At 38.4% G+C, this 19,582-nt stretch overlaps 1 protein-coding gene across 6 annotated transcripts in view; it reads right to left on the bottom strand.

Annotated features, from left to right (window-relative positions):
• The window catches only part of stard13b (StAR-related lipid transfer (START) domain containing 13b), a 133,005-nt gene that overhangs the window by 9,224 nt on the left and 104,199 nt on the right, over positions 1 to 19,582 (bottom strand). For 5 of the 6 annotated variants that reach the window (XM_017708618.2, XM_017708619.2, XM_037546783.1 and 2 more), the window contains 4 exons: positions 9,684 to 9,755; positions 7,106 to 7,187; positions 3,035 to 3,098; positions 761 to 2,181 (listed from right to left, as the gene is read on the bottom strand). In XM_017708618.2, the coding sequence (XP_017564107.1) occupies positions 761 to 2,181; positions 3,035 to 3,098; positions 7,106 to 7,187; positions 9,684 to 9,755 (1,639 nt within the window). Of the gene's footprint in view, positions 1 to 760; positions 2,182 to 3,034; positions 3,099 to 7,105; positions 7,188 to 9,683; positions 9,756 to 16,116; positions 16,277 to 19,582 lie in introns of those variants that run through there. The other variant, XM_017708622.2, reaches the window with a different exon arrangement.

Below are 19,582 nucleotides of genomic sequence, written 5' to 3'. Positions count from 1 at the left end.
CCTCACTATCAAAGACGAAAGCTTTAGGTACTACTTATCTGATGGAGACAGTTTTGATGGTCTGCCAGGTCTTGCAAGGTTGTTCAAAGTACCATTTTCTCTGAATCTTTTAATTATCACTTTCCTTTGCCTCTTCCCTTCCTCGTGCAAGTGGATGTAATCTCAGAAATATCTCTTTTGTGCACTTTAGATGCACATTACAAAGAAATGTGAAGGCAGCTAAGGTGAGTCTGGGTACTTGTTTGTGTGAATGTTAGTGTGTGTTTGAGGAGGAATATTTAGTCAGTGACTCTTATGGGAACAGCTTTTGTTGGGAGGACACAGCTGTAACTCACTGGTTTTAAGTTTGGAAGGATGGAAGAATAAAAGTGGCAGTAGGGTGCATATTATATTTAATGATTTTATATTTGTCTGTTAAATATACACTTTTCAAGACGCTTCAAAAATAATAAATAGTACATAATGGTATCAAAATCATAATAATAATGGTATCAAAAAATGATCAAAAGCTAAATTAACAAAATTAGTGACTTTTGCACAGTACTGCCATGAGTAAAAAAAAGTTTTACTGACAATAAAAAAAAATAAAAGCAAATGTATTTCATGATGTTTAGATATTTTGTTTATTACTTATCTGAAATCAGTGGACAAGGTGGGAGGTGAGCTTGAAAGTTATTAGGAGCCCAGAAAACTTGAACACGTAAAAAAAGAAGAGAAGTAAAAGAAGGATGTCATGTGGATATAAAGCTGTAAACCATACCGGTTTGGTCTGGTGAGTGAAGCGCCAACACCGGAGTCTCTCCTTTCTCTCATGCCAGTAGATTCAGTTTCATTCAGCGAGATGGCATCCCTATCACCATCACTGGGGGTGGCCTGCCCCTCTAGCATAGAGTGACCCTCTAAATCCAGCGTGATGTGGCTGGACGACTGGATGTTTCCATCCACCTCCCCCTTCTGGCCCTTCTCTGCACTCTCTCCTGTGGGCAGAACATTTTTGGACCAATGATCCACAATCTGCTGCAGTCCATTTACGTGCTGCAGTATATCGTCCAAGTGTGGAAATAGATCCTCCTTCTCCAGGTCGATTAGATCTCCTGTGCTAGCGTAGAGGTGAGAGCCAGGCACATTGTCGTAGATGCTAATCCGGCTGCCCCGTGAGCAGCACTGGGTGATAGGTCGTGGCTCTTTTATGCTGGGTTGACGTTGGACCTCCGGAAGCCTGCTGATAGGTGCAGCTGTGGGCGAGAGACTTTCAATGGAAAGTGCTTTGGGAAATGTCCCAGGCTTGTGGTCTTTGGGGATATGGACAACTAGGTCTTCATAAGAGTGGAGCTCATTGCGACGGTTCTGCTCTGCCACCCTTTTGCCCTGAACCACACTGGAGAACACATCCAGGTCCTCCAGGTACATGCCACTGCGCTTGTGGTCATTGCGGATGGCCTTGCGGTCCTTCAGGCTGGGTGTACTGGATTGACTGCTGCTGCCGTCGCTGCTGGACTGTAGGCCAGCACTGGAGGGTGGTTCAGGCAGCCCTCCATCGCCATTTACATTAATTTCCACGCAGCGAAGAGCCTTCACTGTTTCAGGTTCGTGCTGGAGAACAGGCGCACCAATTACTAAGGTCCTGCGGCCTCCGCTCAGTGTTCCACGCGACCGCAGCACTTCCATGCGCTGCAGGAAGTCCTTAGCTCGTGCCCGGCCACGCTTACCATGCTTGATGGGAAGTGAGCCGTAGCAAGGAAGGTCAGGAGGCAAGTTGGCAACCACCAGTGAGGTATTCTCGTGCATGGTTGCTGGGTCTGAGCATGTGTGGTGAGAGCCACCACTGCCAAGGTGTGATCGGGCATGGTGGGCCACGCCCAGTGAGGTCCGGTCAGGCATGGTTGCAGCCGAGTCCGAGCGAGAGTGGTGCGAGCCGTCTGAATCCTCAGCGCTGTGACCTCGCACTCCTCCACTGCTGCTTTCACTGTGCAAAGAGGAAACTTCAGGCTCACTCAGGTCAGTCAGAACACTCTCACTGCTGGGCGTTGTCCGTAGGGCACAATCTTCTGGCCTCTCCTCGTGCTCAACACTCTCCAGGAGACAATCGATATCCTGGAGTCTGGACCAACGTCGACTGGTCCACTCAAAAGTCCATTTGTCACTAATAGCAAACAGGTCGTCCTCATCGGAGTCCTCGCTCTGCAGAAAAACAAGAAAAATTGTTGTCAGTAGGGTTGGAAAAAAAGGAACTGATAAATGTGTAAGAGCCTTCTGGGTACTTTTATTTTGAATTTTACAGCACTGTGCATTTCTTTATTTTACAGCCAAAATGGCAAAAGCTTTGGTGGTCTACCAGGTTTTGTATGCTTTTAAGGACTCCCATATTTCTAAATTTTTTAATGATTTAAAAATATCTTCTTAAAAATATCAGAAATATCCATTAAAAATGCACAATTTGTACTTATAGAATCCATTTAAATGGAAAATAAATAAGTGAAGTGTGGTCTCTGATTTCTTCACAGCACAAAACAAATCACTTTTAGAATTTAAATAACTCATATTGAACTATGAAAACCAACAGTTGTCAAAAAAAGTCTTAAAGAAAATTGTTGTCTTTCTTCATTGGTTTCTTTATTATTTCTTTCCTAAAGTTCATAAGATGACACTGATGATATAAGTAGTGTGATATAACATGAAATATCAGTTTCTACTCAGTGTATTTAGCTCCATTGAGAGCAGAGGTTAACAATGTACAAACAAATCCCGGTCATTAAGAGGGCAGTTCACTTTGCTCAAAGGTGTTTTGATGGAGCAAAAGCTTGATCAAGTCACACTATGCAACAGGGGATTCTCAAATATCAGAACATGGGGGGATGAAAAGGGCATCTGGAACTGGAATGGAATGTGGTTCTCAAAGAGGGCAAAAATAGCCCCTTCACTTGAATAATAACCAGGTAATTTAAATCCCAAAGTGCAACAATGGCATCTTACAATGAGAGTAAAGTGTTTATTGATACAAGGTTCATGTAGTTTGACAAAAAATATTACTTACTTTCTTTTTTGGAAGATTCACGTCAAGTTTCAGTGAAGCGCACTTGTTCAACGTGTTTAGCCGCCTGCATAAGATAAAAGACACATTACATATTTTCTTATATGTCTGTGAAGGTTTTCAGTCATCCAGGTCAATGAATGTAAAGTAGTAGTGAGGGATTCATTGTAGAAAGCATTCCCTCAACCTGTCTCTAGAGATATACTAAAACTGGGGAAGTTGCTCCTAACTTAATCAGATTCAAAAACCTCCTCTCCTAGCTGTGGCTCTAGCTAAAGTAAATCCAATTAGGCATGGAAGTAGCCCACGCTCTGTGCTCTCTCACTTCCTCTAAGTCGCAGAGCTTTGTGAGTTGTAGGACCCTCTTGTTCTTTTGGCCTTGCCATTTGCCCTTTGATGTAATCCAAAATACCATCTTAAAAGGCTTTTCATTATTGCACTAGCTTATCTGAAGTTTGGTAGATGACCCTGTGGAAGGCCAGTTGATCAAGTCAACATAAATGAAGACTTCAACAACAGAACATGTTCAGAAATCACTGAGATTTGGTATAATTTACGTTTTAAACACCCCAAAAATGGCAGACAAAACTGTTTACAAGCCAAAGCGATAAAATGCCTTAGATTGCCTGTAACATTCGATTTGCAAAGTTTAAACTAGACTTTACGTAAACTTTTCTGTTATACGTGGCTGCTGGAGTAACTTACTTTATTGAGCTAGCCTGTAAGTTTTGTTACCTTTAAAGATATTCCTAAAGCATAAACAATGCGATCCAGGAGTTATTTTTCCAATCTCTCATGGAAGGACAGATTTATCTAACAACATGGACACAGACATTAAAAAAATCAAAAAGAAGTGCTAAAAAGTTAAGCAAGTCTACATTTACAGAGCTTCTGTGATATATATGCCCTGACTCAGAGCTCTCCCTGGACATGCTTTGTTGGTTCCTCTAGCCAATTAAGCCCTGGTTTCAATTACAGCCTTACAATGGCACTCAATAATATTTCTTCTAAACAATAAAAAGGAAAGACTTGGGAGCCTGCTCTCCGATTCTGGAGGCTTTGTGGGAAAACTTCTTTAGACATTTATTAAAAGCCACTGAAAACAGTAAAAAGAGGGCAGCGAAAGATTGAAATGATGACGCTACATTCCACGCTAACAGCATGTGTGAGGAAACCGAGGGAGGCAGTATTCGTGGCATGATGATCATGGCTTTTTTTGACTCATTATATTGTTCAGAGGGCTTTTGACAGTGGAGCACACAAATAGAGAGGATAAATTACAACATGTCACCAAGATGCAATGTAGCAGAGATATGCTAATGCACAGAGACTGCGGTTGTAAATTTTTTAGGACTTAAAGGCAGTCTAACTCATTAATGAAAACAGAATGGTTATGTAACATTTTCTAAAGCCTACATTAAGGCCATAAACCTCAGACTGTCTCCTGTATTGTCCTTGTTAGTGGGTTGTACTACATTTTTACAACTATACTGCTCATCAAATGTTTTAGGCAATTTTTAGTTTTTTTGAAACAGAGTTTGACTTGGACAGAGTTGGCCCTAATATCAGGAGACATCTGTGGCTGGGATGGTCCTCCTCCTCCTCCATCACTCAGCGTGTTGTTAGCCAACATAGGCATCTGCTACCTGACGTAATAGCAGTTAGTGTTCTCCTCCAAGCGTGTCGAAGCTGTTCAATGATATCGCATTTACGTGAATGTCATGATACAATGATGCTTCATGTGACTTGGAGAAAACATATACCAGCCTTCACCGTCCCAGCTTGGTGGCTCGTGGGTGGAAATTGGCTATGACTAAATTAGACAGGGAAAGATGGCTAATGATCTCAACAGCTTTCTATTTACCATTTTAAGTTATTGTAAGCTGTAAAGCTAGGTACAAACTTTTAAAGACCAGTAGAGCTGCTGTATTTGCTGATTTGATGTTAAAGATGTTGTGAATGATGTTTTGAGGGAGTTTTTAAACAAAGCGCACAGCAGTAGGCTTAACTGGTACTCGTGACTCAACATCAGTGCCAAGATTTGCTACACAATGAATACTAAAGGAAATGTAGTGGATTTAGAATCAAAATTATAGTCAGGCATCGTGCATGGGCTCCAGAGTGATGTAAATAGAAGGCATTATTGGACCAAAGATCAAACCTTTGGCCTAGATTTTAATACCTCAACACAGATTCACAGCATTGATGTGATGTTCAGTATTCTACACTGCAAAACAGACAGACTATGTCTGTGAGGTTAGCTGGGCTGCTGGTATCCTGAGGCTTGAGAGAGGAGTGAGAAGTCAGGGTGAGTGAAGGGGAGAGGTGGGAGGCACTGCCATTGTTTCTTTACAAGAGTGAGCTGGTTTGGAATTTCGATGAGTTGCTTAAGGGTTGTTTAGAGTCAGAGCAGATTGAGTTGTGTAAAGGTCCGCCTCTCTCTCCTGCCCCATGCTTTCCTACCAGGGCAGTTTCCATGACGACTAGAACTGCCAGAGAGTTTCTTTCATCTCACTTTTAAGATACATGTTCAACCTCTGAATTTTACAGGACAAGCAAAGCAAAAAGATATTACAGTCACTTATGACCTCTTTTACTTTTTGTAAGAAAGGAATCACAAAAGTGCAGAAGGAAATTGACCAAAAAGGGAAAAAATGTAGGATCCCACTAAAATAATACACTCATTTACTGCTAATATATTAAATATACTGTTTATGACTAAAACAAGTAAACTGACAGGGAAGCAATACCAGCCAAAAGTGATGCAAAATGAGAATGTTTTAGCTACACTAGCTAATGTGCTAATAAAAGTATTTATGTAGTCTGACCTTAGTGTCTGATACATGGACTTCACTTTAACTGAAAAGTGCATTATTTATTGCCAGTGGAGATGATCTTTACTGTTAGTCTAGGAACAGATATGTTCTAATTCTTTTAGGGACGAGGGCTACTCTAGCCACACGCATACAAATGAAAAATGCTACCTATTCATCTTTAACTTGTGTTTTCAAGCCTTTTCAGTAGTGTGACATGTTTAAAAGTTGCACATCATCAGAAGAGAATCAGGAGACACATTATGGAGCAAAACTGGGTTGTGTATTTATACTTAGTGTGATTTACATAGTGTAATATTTTACTACAGGCTAAAACTTGCATATTTAGTGTTGAACACAAATAAATACTTCATTTTCCATCTATCTGCTGCATTTGTAGTATATTTAATTTGGATTAAAAATAAGCGCTGAAACACTTTCTCATTGGTTACTGTTGTAAACATTATAGATGAGCATTTCGGTCAAACTTGATATTTGAATTTGTAAGACATTCATCAAAACAAAAAAAAATCTAATAACACCCCCCCCCAAAAAAAAACAACTCTTGATGCTACAAGCTACTGCACACTGGACAATTAAGGTGGACACCACAACACAAGATACAGTGATGCCACTCAACACTCAACAAATTAAATCAAGACCCAGACCACAAATCTATAGCAGGTCTATTTTCACTAGTGCTAACATTACTAGCTAAGTCACACTGGAAAACAGTGAGCTTGTGAAGAGTTAGACAGCAGATACCAAGCAAAGCATTCACAAAATGATGCTGAAAGTTTTATTCTATTAGAGTGTAAAACGATCTTAAGCTTCTCTGGCATGCGGCAGCATTTAGCCGGCTGCAGTAGTATTTCTATGCTTCCTTCTTTGGACTAAAAAGATAAACTCAGAACATAAGCAGATACTATACTGACCCCTGGTAGAGCAAAGGGTTCAGAATTCTAATGGTTCTTCAACATGAAAACATGAAACAATAAAGAGAGGCTATATTTCACGTCAAAAGCTCACAATTAAATATTTTACACATCTATAACTCTTCAAATACTCACATGTTCTGAGACATCCCAGATAAACTTGTTTTGAGGCAATGGGTAATGAGTGAGCACAGGGAAATTATTGTCCGTGGTAACTGATTATACGCTACAGATGTGTCAGATAAAGATTCATTTGAAAAGCACTGGAGAATTGCTTTAAGAGCAGCTTCTCCTGCTGCACTGAAGACACAAAGGGTCATTCTTACCGGCACAGAGGTTCCACAAGGTCCTTATCCAAGAAGTCATGATCTTTCTTCACAGGAGAGATGTCTATTGGAAACTGTGAATCTACAAAGAAAGGCAAACATCAATCGAAGCTGTAGGCTGCATCTCACCCAACACTAGAACATTGTTTTCCATTTGATTAATGAAGTGTGCCACGCTTGTTTCCTAAAGGCACGTTTTTGTGTGTTCATATTGAAAACAGAGGCACTGCGCTTTGCAAAAACCCCTAACAACATGTTCTTTCCAAAGTAATAGCCAAGACTGGGAAAGCAGCAACTTGTTTTGGACCTTCGCTGATGCTAATAAAAAAGACGAGGTTTGCCCCCCAAAAACTGAGCTTGGACTTGGACTCGTGCAGGCATTACGTGTTGCTTGGAGTATGGCGCCTATCTTATGTAACGGCATGACCAGATCCAGACCCTACTAAAGCTAACATTCCATTGGTGCAATTAAGTTTTCTTTTTCTCTCAAAGGAATGGTGCTGCGTTTCACATTTAAGCGAAACCACAGAATCAGCCAGGCTTACTGTGTTCTACTTGGGAACCAATGGATATTCCAAAACAGTGCTGATGAATAGACATGCTGTGAAGAGCCTTCAGCTTAGCTGAAATATATAGACACATAATGTGCCTGCAGTGAGTGGAGTTTGGATGAACTGTTATGAATCATAGTGCGCATACAAGTGTGTGAGTCCTTCAAATTTATTCAATATGGCATCAGAAAATTCTAATAATCTGTTAGTAATACAGCGTCTTGCAGTGTGAACCGAGTCATTCAGAGGTTAGTGAGCGTTTGCAGTGGCCAGATTGTTAACATATGTTTACACAGTACATATAAGTGCTTAAGAAAACCTAGTTTTGTAGGTTATAAGTGGCTTTTTAGTCACCACTTTTTAAACAAGACCCAAGTAAAGTGATACTAAAAACAGTTTTCATGTGTTAAAACAGAACTGAACAATATATAGATAAACCTAAGGTGCATCCTATACACTCATGCTAGCACCTACAAACGTGACACTGCTGGAATTTGGAAATATTACAAGTCATCCAGTAGTAGCTGTAGAGCCATGGATTTTTGGATTTGATGCATGGACCAGGCCCTAAGATTGTGTTGTCACTTAATGTAGGAAATAAAAAAGCTGTTCTTTACATGTTTCTTACATAATTTCCAGTCAAAACTGCCCTTAAATTCAATTGATTAATTTTCCAGTTTTCCATTTTCCAAAGATGAAAGCTTTAAGTGCTGCTTATCTGAAGTCTACCAGGTCTACCAGGTCAGGTACAGTTGTTATGTAGCTCTATTTTCTCTGTATCCTTCAATCAATTTTTTGAGCTCCAGTTTTGGAAACTCTTGTTTTTTTTCCCTTTAAATTTCGTCTTCCTTCTTAACATGGGTTTTCTTATATCTAATCTGAGTAACTTAGTACATGAAACATGAAGGTCTTGTATATAATGACTGTTTTGACTGGAAATTAAATAACTGAAGGGTGGTCTGTGACTTGCACAACCCTGCAAAATGACTAAATTTTTCACCGCAGTCTTTAAGGATGAAGAGAATTCTTGTTGATTAATAGAAGCAGTACTTCATGTGACATGAAGATTCAAGTCAAATTAGATTTGAGTATGTTTTTGCAGTGCTAATGAAACAAGATTTTTCCCATGACCTTTGGCTTTGAGCATGTTCTACTCTAGGATGTTTAGATTGAAACTTTAGACTGGAGTCAGTCACAGTGTGGCACAGTCTATCCTCTACATGTCAGTTATTATATATATAAGACATGCTTTTTGTTCCAGAAGCTTGTCAGCAGCTGTAAAATGAGGTTCTATATAATAGCATGAGTCACTAGCACATCATAACTGTAGGGAGAAAGAAAGGGCTAAATTCAGCCTAACACCATCAGCGCAACCAGACATCAAAGTCTCTATTAAAGCACAAAGTGTCTCCAAATACTTCCAAAACTAACCGTGCTGGCCTAAAATGAGGCTCTTTGTGTGCTGGTGACGCCATACAGACATTTGAATGTCTGAATGAGGTTAGCATATGTGGATGGTATAAAATATACGCACTGTAGTTTTACTTTAGGGTGTGATAACTGCTTGAAGTCTATGCATTTAGATAAGATAAGATAAGATAAGATAAGATAAGATGCCTTTATTGTCACTGCACAGTGTACAACAAAATTGAGCAGCAGTCCAACTGCACTTTCTACATGCAGAACAATTAAACATAAGGCTAAAATATATAAAGTGCAGATTTAAGGGAAAAAAAGAATAAAAAATCTTAAATATAAAGAAAAAGGACTATAAAACTATATATTCTAAACAAACAATAGACAACAGACAAGTAAGGTAGCAGTTAGTTATTGCACATTCCTTGGATAGCTTATACAGTCACATGATATTGCGCATCTTAAGAATTATTTCACAGAAAGAATATAGATTATAGATCACACACTCGAGAACAAATGAATAATAAATAGAATAGAGGTGGAGTGGAACACTGGAACAGTGTAAAGTGTTCTCTGAAGTCAGTGCCAGTAAAGAGTTGGCAGAGAATTACCTTCAAAGAGCTGTGCGTACTGGGGGAATCCTGCAGCCCGCAGCCAATCACACGCTTCCTTCGCCTCAATCTCTGCAACACAAGGAATGTTTGTCCTTTTAAAACTTCACTTTATCTTCTTCCCACTTTTGCATACAGTGAAAAAGATTACAACACAGTTTTTCATGAGGAACCTTCTAGTTTCTTGCGTATTAAATTGCAGTAAAAACTTTAAGACCCCATTAGGCATTAAAGCCAGGATTTTATGTTCATTTTTGGCAAATCTACAGCCTTTAACCCTTTTTTATAGAGGCACATATAATTAACTTAAATGTAACCTACACCCACTGACATTTTGCTGAATCACTGCTAGTCACATGACCAGCCTTACAGAACAGAGACAAACCTTCTAGAGTTTACTCAACTATACCCTTTAAAATAAAGGGGTTCTTAACAGTTATACCAAAGAATCATCTTTTTTGTGTTAATGTTTTTTATTTATGTGCAAGCATGCAGAACCTCTTTACAGTTTAAAGAACTATGGCACAATGTAAAAGGTTCTACACCAGCTACATTTTCTTTCTGAAACCTTACAGCTCAACTCTTTATTTATATAATTTCTTGATTGGTTTAGCTTCCAGTCAAAATGGCCATCAAGTACAACATAATTATTTTTGTATCAGGAAAAAACACAAAAAATATATCTAACATAAATTAGGCACAAGCCTCAACAACTAAATATAATATGATAATCTTCAGTATTTAATGTGTCCTCCCTTCACTACGGCTTCCGCTCTTTTCAGGAAACTTGCTTGCAAGTGATATTTCTCCACATCTCTAAAGTTCAGTCTTAGAAGTTGGTTGCATGTTCTCACGATCTGAGTACTAATAAACACATTCAGTGATGTGGAATGACACTGGACTGAGTGGTCAATCCAGTGTTTCCTTTTCTCAGTAAGAGCTTCTCGTCAGCTACACATCCTTTCAGACCCATAGTGTTGAGTCATCTTCTCACAGCAGAAGGATGGACAGAAACACCTGTGGGTTTTTCAGATCTGAATCAAGAGAGGAGCTTGATTTTCTCTGAAAGATGAAAGCTTTAAGTATCGTTCATCTGATGGGGACATTTTTGGTGGTCTACCAGGTCTCATTTTTTTAACTAGGCTTTCAGAAACTCCTATTTTTTTTCAATTAATCTGAATTTGAATAATTCATTTGAAGGACTTGTACTTAATAGCCATTTTACAGGAAAGAAGAAAAATGAAGGGTTGCCTCTGACTTTAACACAGTACTGTATGTGGGGGCCAAAGACCATTTAGACCATTCAGACTAATTTGTTTTTAAAAGTGTAGTCTATAAAAGAAGACCATTATTTCACTTCCATGGTATCATTCAGCAGTACTCCAATTTTCCGTAATATTTCATCATATTCCAAAGCAAAATGTACTTGTACCTTTTAAACCAGCCTCTTCAGATTCTTTAAACAGTTTTTCTGATACCAAGAACTGTGACTATCCTTGAAGAGCGCACTCTTTTTGTTCCACGAGGGATGATTTATCACAACTATTTTTAGATGTGCCTTTGTGCATGCGAAGAGATGAGAAACATTACATAACCCAATCTGGTCTGTTTTTCTTTTACTGTGTCCACACTTCTTCCCTGTGTGAACTCTCTACTGCTCTGATCTAGTTATCTGGTTAGTATTCGAAGCTCATGCAGTCTGTAATGTGCTAGTTATCCGACATGACAGAGAAAATGAAGGCGACATATGCTCTTCAGGATTACATCTGCATCATAACCTCATTCATATAACCACAGGTTATACATGTCGTCCCAGTGGGTGCAGAATGACGCACAAAAGTACCGTCACACCTGCAGTGACCAACAATGTTTGTACTGGACAACCTAAACAATGACTCCTCCTCACTGAGCTTATGTATGTAAAAACTCCAGCAAGCGGAGTGACTCAGATGTGGCGTTCCTCAATGTAAAACTGATATCTCAATGATGTAGACTGGAAATGATGATGAAATGAAAGAGAACCAGACCACCAACTGAGCCCAAACAAATCAAACATACAAACCAGAAAACCCTGTTTAGTGCATGATCTGAAAAAGCAGCAGATATTTTTCTCTGGTTGTAAAGTTTAGTCTGGATTGCATTTCAGTCCGTTTGCTGAAATGTTTATGATATTCAAAGCTTCCAGCTCTTACATTTGTCTTTTTCTCAAGGAGACAAGCAGCAGATATCCAGAAATCACTGTCTCACTATAGAAACAGAACGATATGAGTCTAAGACTCCAAGAAAAATGACATCTCAGCAAGTCATTTTCAATCTAGTCAATATCGCTAATCTTTCTCATTTTGAGATTTTTAAGAACATTTTAAGAATTATAATTCTCAGAATTACATTACAATAAGAACATTATAAGATTATTTAACTTATTTCTAGACATTTATAAGTTATTTTTTCTAGAGCCAGTATCTTATTACAAAATTTAAAGAAATAATTCTTAAAACAAGCAAGAATCCAGTAGATTTAGACAATTACTGTTTATAAAATCACTGAAAACAAGCAAAACATCTAGAAATACGTTTTTAATCTTACATTATTCATACAATAACCTTATAATGAGAAATTTAGATGACAAGACTTCACATGTTTTACATGCAGGGCAGCAACCTAGGGCTGTCATAACAAATGTCAAAATAATATCACACCTGTCGACGACCTAATTATTAAATGAAGCATATTATATAACCTGTACAACTCTCACCTGACCCAAAGCTAAACGACCGCTGCCCCTAATCCCTCCGTTCTTCCGGCATGTCCAGTATAGTATATTAGAACAGACAAGAGGAGGTTACCCCTTCAAACTCTACATAACAACTGAAATAGTAGCTGGGCTTGAGTTTAAATATCACAGGGGCCAGACACAAAAGGGTCCACCCTGAATCCCACAGCGACACACTTGACAATTCCAATGTGCCTCCCATGGCTGGGACCGCCCTTCTACGAAAGCATGGAGAGCAACAGCAACGTCCCAGAGACTTAATCACGTCACAGATCCCATTCATCTCCCTTTCAGTGGCACTGATAACCTCCATTAGAAAGACCATCCTGTCTCCACCCAGTTTTCCTCATTCATCTATTTTTTGTTTGCCCTCCAAAAGAACGTTTAATTCCTAAGATGTCTGAGAAAACAAATGCTGCTGTAATTTATACTGATTAGTTCTGACTTGTAGTCCTTGGAAGCAAGTGGAGAAATTCAGTCAAAACCGGATTCTAAGCTTTCTGTCAATACCAAATCTGTGCTTGTAGGTAGATGTTATATTTTATTACGATTTGATTGTTAATTACTGTCCTTACAGTCTTGTTTTGCAGGGGAAAAAAACATTCCTGACGTATTTTCTTGTTTTATATTATTATAAAAAAATTATATACATTTTATATTATTATATTATATTCATATTTTGTGCTCAGGGCATTAGCTCATTAGCATGTTAGCTTCTGGCCACAATGGCATGTTGTGTAATTTACTATAGGACAGTACACAAGTAAATATTACATGTCCTTTTATCAACACCTTGGAAAAAAAAAAACATAAAACATAAGATATGCTATATCTTTTGCTCAGGTCACATTCTATGTGCTGTTTTTTTCCTTTAGTATGTTAAATTCAGTGTAAGATTTAACATTTTCACTTAGAAAATCAACAAAACATGTTAACTAATCAATTTAATTAAAACAGCAACTTTTAAAGATTAGTGTTTTTTTAATAAGAAATAGCAGATAGCAGCCAATACCCAAGGTTTTAATATTGGTATAGTATAAGAAAAGAAATCCGTCTCTATTAAAAATGGCAATAATAAGAGTTAATGGTCTAGGTAAGCACCAGCATCATGACAACATGAGCTCTTCCTTACAGGAATATAAGTCAACAGCACAGTATTTTTCCAAGGTTCTGAAAGCCCGCAAGTATGAAATAGTATATTTGGGTTTTTGAAACAGGTCTCACAGAGACCTGATGGCTTTTTCACACTAACATGAAGAAATGTTTATTTCAGCCAACATTGGAAGGTCTTTCTGCTCAGCAAATATTGGCAGAGCAGCCTCCTTGGAAGTGAAAAGAACATGACTGGAGTGTAACCTACATTCAGCCTGATGCCTGCCAGCTCAGCCTTCCACAACTGATGGTCAACAACATCTCAAACACCTTTGAGAAGGTGAAAGGACGTATCAGCAATTGGGGTTCTTTTTACATGTGTAGCCTCCAGGCACTGAGAAGTGTTATGGACAGCCATTGTTGTTGTTGTTGTACAGTAGCTGTGACGGTGATGCCAGAGCTTGTTATTGTCCCAAAGCCGCAGATGCAACACAAGGAAGCTGAAACACGAGCTGGGAATTCCACTATGTACTGCATTCTGTAACTCTATCCCAGGATGCAGTGTATTCACACTCGTTCTCTCATTGTTATTCCTCCGGAGAGATTGAGGAACTCTCCGCTCAACACACGCTAACTCGTAGTTGCGCAAGTCATTGTGCTGTAACCACAATTTTGGCCTCATTTTGTTGCATAAGCAAACCAATGACACATACAATTTATTTTATCCAGAAATTGTCTTTTTTTTTTTAGAATTATAAGATTATAGACATATTAAGAGGTTTGTAATATATATTTCCTTAAATATATGCTGACAAGAATTTAGATTTTATACATGCAAAATAGATGATGATGAGAATAAAAAGGTATAAATATTTTTGTTAAAATAAACAATAACTCCCCTACGAACATCAATTGAAGAGAAGGAATCCAGACCATAGCTACAGTGTGGTCATTTATTCAGCATCATTAAGCATCATACTTATCAAACTTATATCTGCAGTGGTGCCACAGTAGCCTCTGGTGCAACATTTCCCAGTTTAAATACCAGAAGATTCTTTGGGGTGGATACTTCAGAGTCAGAGGTTTGAAATGAGGTTTGTTTTTTTCCACTAGTTGGCTAAGATAGAAGGAATTCTGACACTGCTAGGAAGAGGAGCATCACATCACATCGCTAGCAGTCAGGATTTCTTTATTGCTGTTTGTTGTATGAAGTGTTTACATAATGCATGCTGGGTATTACAGTGAGAAAAAACTGATGAACGAAAACTAATACTGATTTCTGAGTAGTAATAGTATCAGAGATTTACCACTCAATACCAAAGCAGTTACTTCAAATACTTTGCATCTAATTTATATTAAAGTACAGAATGTTTTCACTTCTCCTATGAAGTTATTTCAAAGAAACAAGGTATTATTATGATCACGACAATATATACAGTAGTTTAACAAAAGCAGGGAATTGCTTATTAATTTAATGAACAGCTTGTTATTTTATTCAAAAACAACTTTTAAAGTAGAGAATATATATTGACCTCCTACCTCCCAAAAATCAACTTTACATGAGAAGGAAGACAATGTTCTTAATTTGACATGAAACATAAATGAGCAAGATTTTATTATAATTCATTTTGGACCACTTTCTTTACATTTTCTGAGATCACCAGGAAGTTAAATAATATGTTAGTAAATTAAACTAAGTTAAATGAAAAAAAAGTGAAATTATATGTTTATAGTCATTTTTTGATTATATGTCTGCCTTAGATTTAACTACCACATTTTAAACGAGAGGCACTCAATGTTAATTTTCTTATAACTTCATTTTCAATATTTTACAGATTTTGCAGTCATTATGAAATCATCTACAGCTCTGTTCATTCTGGATGCAGCTAAAATGTTTTCATTTCTTCCAGCTTTTTACAAATAAGTTGGAAATATGTTTAGTTATAGAGTAGTAAAATGATTTTATCTATTTTTCTTTTATTAAAAACAGTCATTCCAAACTTTTGAATGCTTCTGCATCTCCAACCACAAGAGCTATAGCTATGATTTCTTAACCAATACAGTTGGTAGGCTCACAATCATTACAGTCTAATTAAAGCATGTACCACACTAGGGCCTTTAGACAGTACAGACAGACAACAGGCATGAATGCTGACTGTGGTGCTCTACAGCCATATGTACGGCAGACTACTTCAAAAAGAGCAGCACATTTTCCTCCTTTTCCATACTAGCTCAACAGTATTACAGGCAGATTCTGTTATGTAATGTTACGGAGAAGTCAGATGCTGCAAATAGCTGTTTGCCCTGAAGGGTAACCATGATGCAAGTCTTGCCAGCAGCCTGACGGATTTAAAGACTTCCTTCATACTGCTCAAATATGCAGGTTTGTAATGGGAGCCAAGAGTCATTCATCATATTCTTACTTCCACAGAAGTGAACGGAGATCTGTCTTATCGCAGACAGACACGTACGTGATAATATTAAATAAAACAAATGAGGGAAGAAATCGAACAACATCAGGAAAGAATCAATCAAACAAGATATGATACATAAACACTAGAGACTTACGAGAGACTTTCATCATTGGTCCATTTCGAAAAAGCTCTGCTAGTGCGTGTAAACCAGTTTCATTCACCTGAAGAACAATGCGCCACTCAGTAAAGAACTTCGAAGGGTTCCTCTTCATCTGAACTTTTCTTCTCCTCCTTATCTTTCTGTTCCTCTCTCTCTCTCGCTCTCTCTCTCTCTCTCTGTGTCTTTTCCCTCCCCTGCTCCTCCTCTCTCATGCAGTCATAAACGAACCCCAGCTCCTCTCCTCCTCAAACCCAGCCCCTCTTTAAGCACCCCCCCCCCACACACCTCCACCCCCCACCCTCCACCACTAAAACACTTCCATCTCTCTCCGAGCCCTCTCAGCACATTTTTGGCAGTGCCCCGCTGGCCAGATGCCAGAGTGGCAGGACGCTTGCAACGTGGGACTTTCTTCTCTTTCCTGGCCTCAGACGCAATCAAACGTCACTCGCACAGGCTCCGCTATCTGCTTTTACTGGTGATAGGGTTTCTCCCATAGTTTTGTTTTTCAGAAATAGGATGACCCCTACACCCCCCCCTTCCCCCCAATCCGCTCCCCCCCTCCGCGCCCCCACCCACTCCCCGAACCCACCCACTCCCCGAACCCCTGCAAGTCACAGACAAAGTTACGCAAGACATAGAAAAGTTAACCTCTTAAAATCTGGGCCTGTTGTTCAGTTTTCAGTCTTAGGACTCATGATGCATTAATTAAAATGAATATTTGGTGACTACTATTCAACTATATCATCACTGTCGGGACAAAAACCCACTTTGGACATATAAGATTTGGCTCCAGTGACAATGTGTAAGTTCTGTAGTCATATGTAACTGTCACACATTTAGAAGCTCAAAGTACTGTTTAAGTCTACGGTATTAATATTTCAGAGTTGTGCAAAGTATCAAAACTATCAGTACTGCAGTCCAATAACTTTCAATAGTGTCTATACTTACAATTATTTATTTAAATAAGCTAGCACCAGATTGACACTGTATTTTGCATTCTGCATTTGAATATTTTTGAATTGATAAAAAACTTTTTTTTTATATAAACTGAAAAAAAATCTTAAAAAAGTTTATTCTCAGTCCAGTGAACCCTTGGTGATCAGACAGTCTTTTTAGACTTTGCCTTAGTATCGTTTGCCTTAATTATTGAACATTGTGATACTATATTTGATATCAGTTTGGTAAAACTCTGGGATTAATATCTGGGAAATTCTGGTATATATATATATATATATATATATATATATATTTTTTTTTTTTTTACAATATATCCTTAAAAAAATATGCCAGAATGTTTTTTTGGAGTGATGCCATACAAGAGCCACTTTTATTTCCCTAAAGAACCATCCAATGGATGGTATGTCTTTACAGAATGTTCAAAGGGTTTCTCCTAGAACTGGGCATTTAAGGTAAGAATCATCTAAACTCCTGAATTCTGTCATTATTCATCAGGCTTATTATTCATTAAGTACCATAAACTATTCAATAACTACTATGAAACTGATATGCTTATAACTTTTGTAGCAAGGAGAGTGAGAGAATATGGCCCATATACTTCCTAAGAGGTTAAAAACTTTTATTTTGAAAAGTGTGAGTAAATTTGTATTGTTATTCCTAAACATTTCTACTGTTCTTTTGTGCGGCTGTAAGCCTGAAAAGTCTTAGAGAATATAGGGTTAAACTTTGGGGTTAATTTGGAAAGGGAGGACAGTTTGGGAAAGTTTGATGGAGCACAGTTCCAGCAAGCCTCCAGAAGGGGCGGAAAAACGTAGGCAGTCAAAAAAACAAAAGTGGAGGGGAAAACATGACATCACAGCCCGGCAACCACCAGCAGCAGTGAATCACAGCACACCATGGCTGCCAGCACGCTGCGCTCACTTCAACCCAGCTTTGCAGCTTCATACTGACCTGCCCACTGACCAGCACAGGGTCACCCCGGCGAGCCTGTGGCCTGCTGTGGGCAGAGGCCTTTACAGTCCAACAATACACACTGGACAAAAGACAGTAGCCAGCAAAATGCCACCAAAGATTCCGTTAAAGACAAAGATTTTGTTGTTGTAGTAATAGTCTTTGACAAAAATCTGATTCCACACTGATTCCACACTTATTCACATATGATTCTATTCACATAGAAACATATTCACTGGCCATCAAATGTTCCACTGATGAAGCATTTCATTTTTGCTGTTATTTTTCATTTAAATAGTAAAATCGGACCTAAAACAGATATTTTCTGTAATACTTCTGGTATATTTGCAACACGTAGCTTCATCAAATTCACCTAAAGTACAGAGCCCAATTAAAAAATGGAAGGTTGTTTTAATATCTGTCATAATCCAATTTCATTCAGACCAACCTCTACAATTTGGCTGGCTTTTAAACTCGTACCTCCTCTAGGTATAATTACCACAGTATATTGCACACCAGCATTCAAATCAAACTCCATAAGCATGCAAGAACATCCCAGACGCAAGCCATTTCCAACACAAGTCACTTTTTCCCCATTACATCCTGATCTCAAACAAAACATCATGATCCCTGAGGGGCTTTGTTTAGATATTGGGTTTCAAATGAAAAAGCTTAGTGACGCACCTAGCCTTAATAATCCACTTCATGTAATGCGTCCTCCGTTTTCTTTGGTAAAACTACACCATGATGAAGAGGATAAACCACAGGAAATGGCTCTCTGCAGTCATTACAGACATGTGTTTGATACCCCTCTTCTAATTCAAACCGGACATGGGGATGAATCAGTGAGACGGTTCTGCTGGACGCCTTTTAGAAAAGTACTACAGTCTGATACCGTAAATAGCGACTGTCTCAATGGAAAACACCTGGACTTCACTCAGGGTATGAAAACAAAAGTTCCACTGACTGTCTCACCACCCTGAGGTGAGTCTGTCTTGATTGACAGCTCTCAGAATAGATAGAGGTTGCTCTTCCTCCCTGTTAATGATTGCGCTGAGTCAGAGCAGACAAGCGTCTCAGTTCAAAAGAACTGGCTGCCGAGATAAGATCTGATGTCTGAAGTTAAGACTTGTCACATTGTGCATATATCACAGTAAAAACAATAAAGCAGTAGCAGTTTGACATCTGAATAGTATGTTGAGTTACTGTAAATAGATATATCATTATATATCCCTGCATGTTTCTTTAAAAATGAAATCAAATCTCCCAAAAGGAACTGAAGCTCTAACACAGAAAAAAATAAAACTCTGTGTTGCTAAGACTTCTGAGTCACTTTCCGTCAAATATATGTTCTTTCTGCAGAAAAATGAATAACTTTAATTGCCGTTTTGACTGGAAATTAAAGAAATGAAGGGTGGTCTCTGACTTGTGCAAAATAATGTACATATTTGTATCAAATAAAGTCACTGCATTACATTCTTCAATGTAATCAACTGATGTTTCACTGCCTTATTTAAGATGAAATTAAGATCAGACTCAGATCAGCAGTATG

The sequence above is a fragment of the Pygocentrus nattereri genome, chromosome 17, assembly GCF_015220715.1.
Source record: "Pygocentrus nattereri isolate fPygNat1 chromosome 17, fPygNat1.pri, whole genome shotgun sequence".
Taxonomy (NCBI): domain Eukaryota; kingdom Metazoa; phylum Chordata; class Actinopteri; order Characiformes; family Serrasalmidae; genus Pygocentrus; species Pygocentrus nattereri.
The sequence above is the reverse complement of the archived record's forward strand: the minus strand, read 5'-3'. Positions and strand labels throughout refer to the sequence as shown.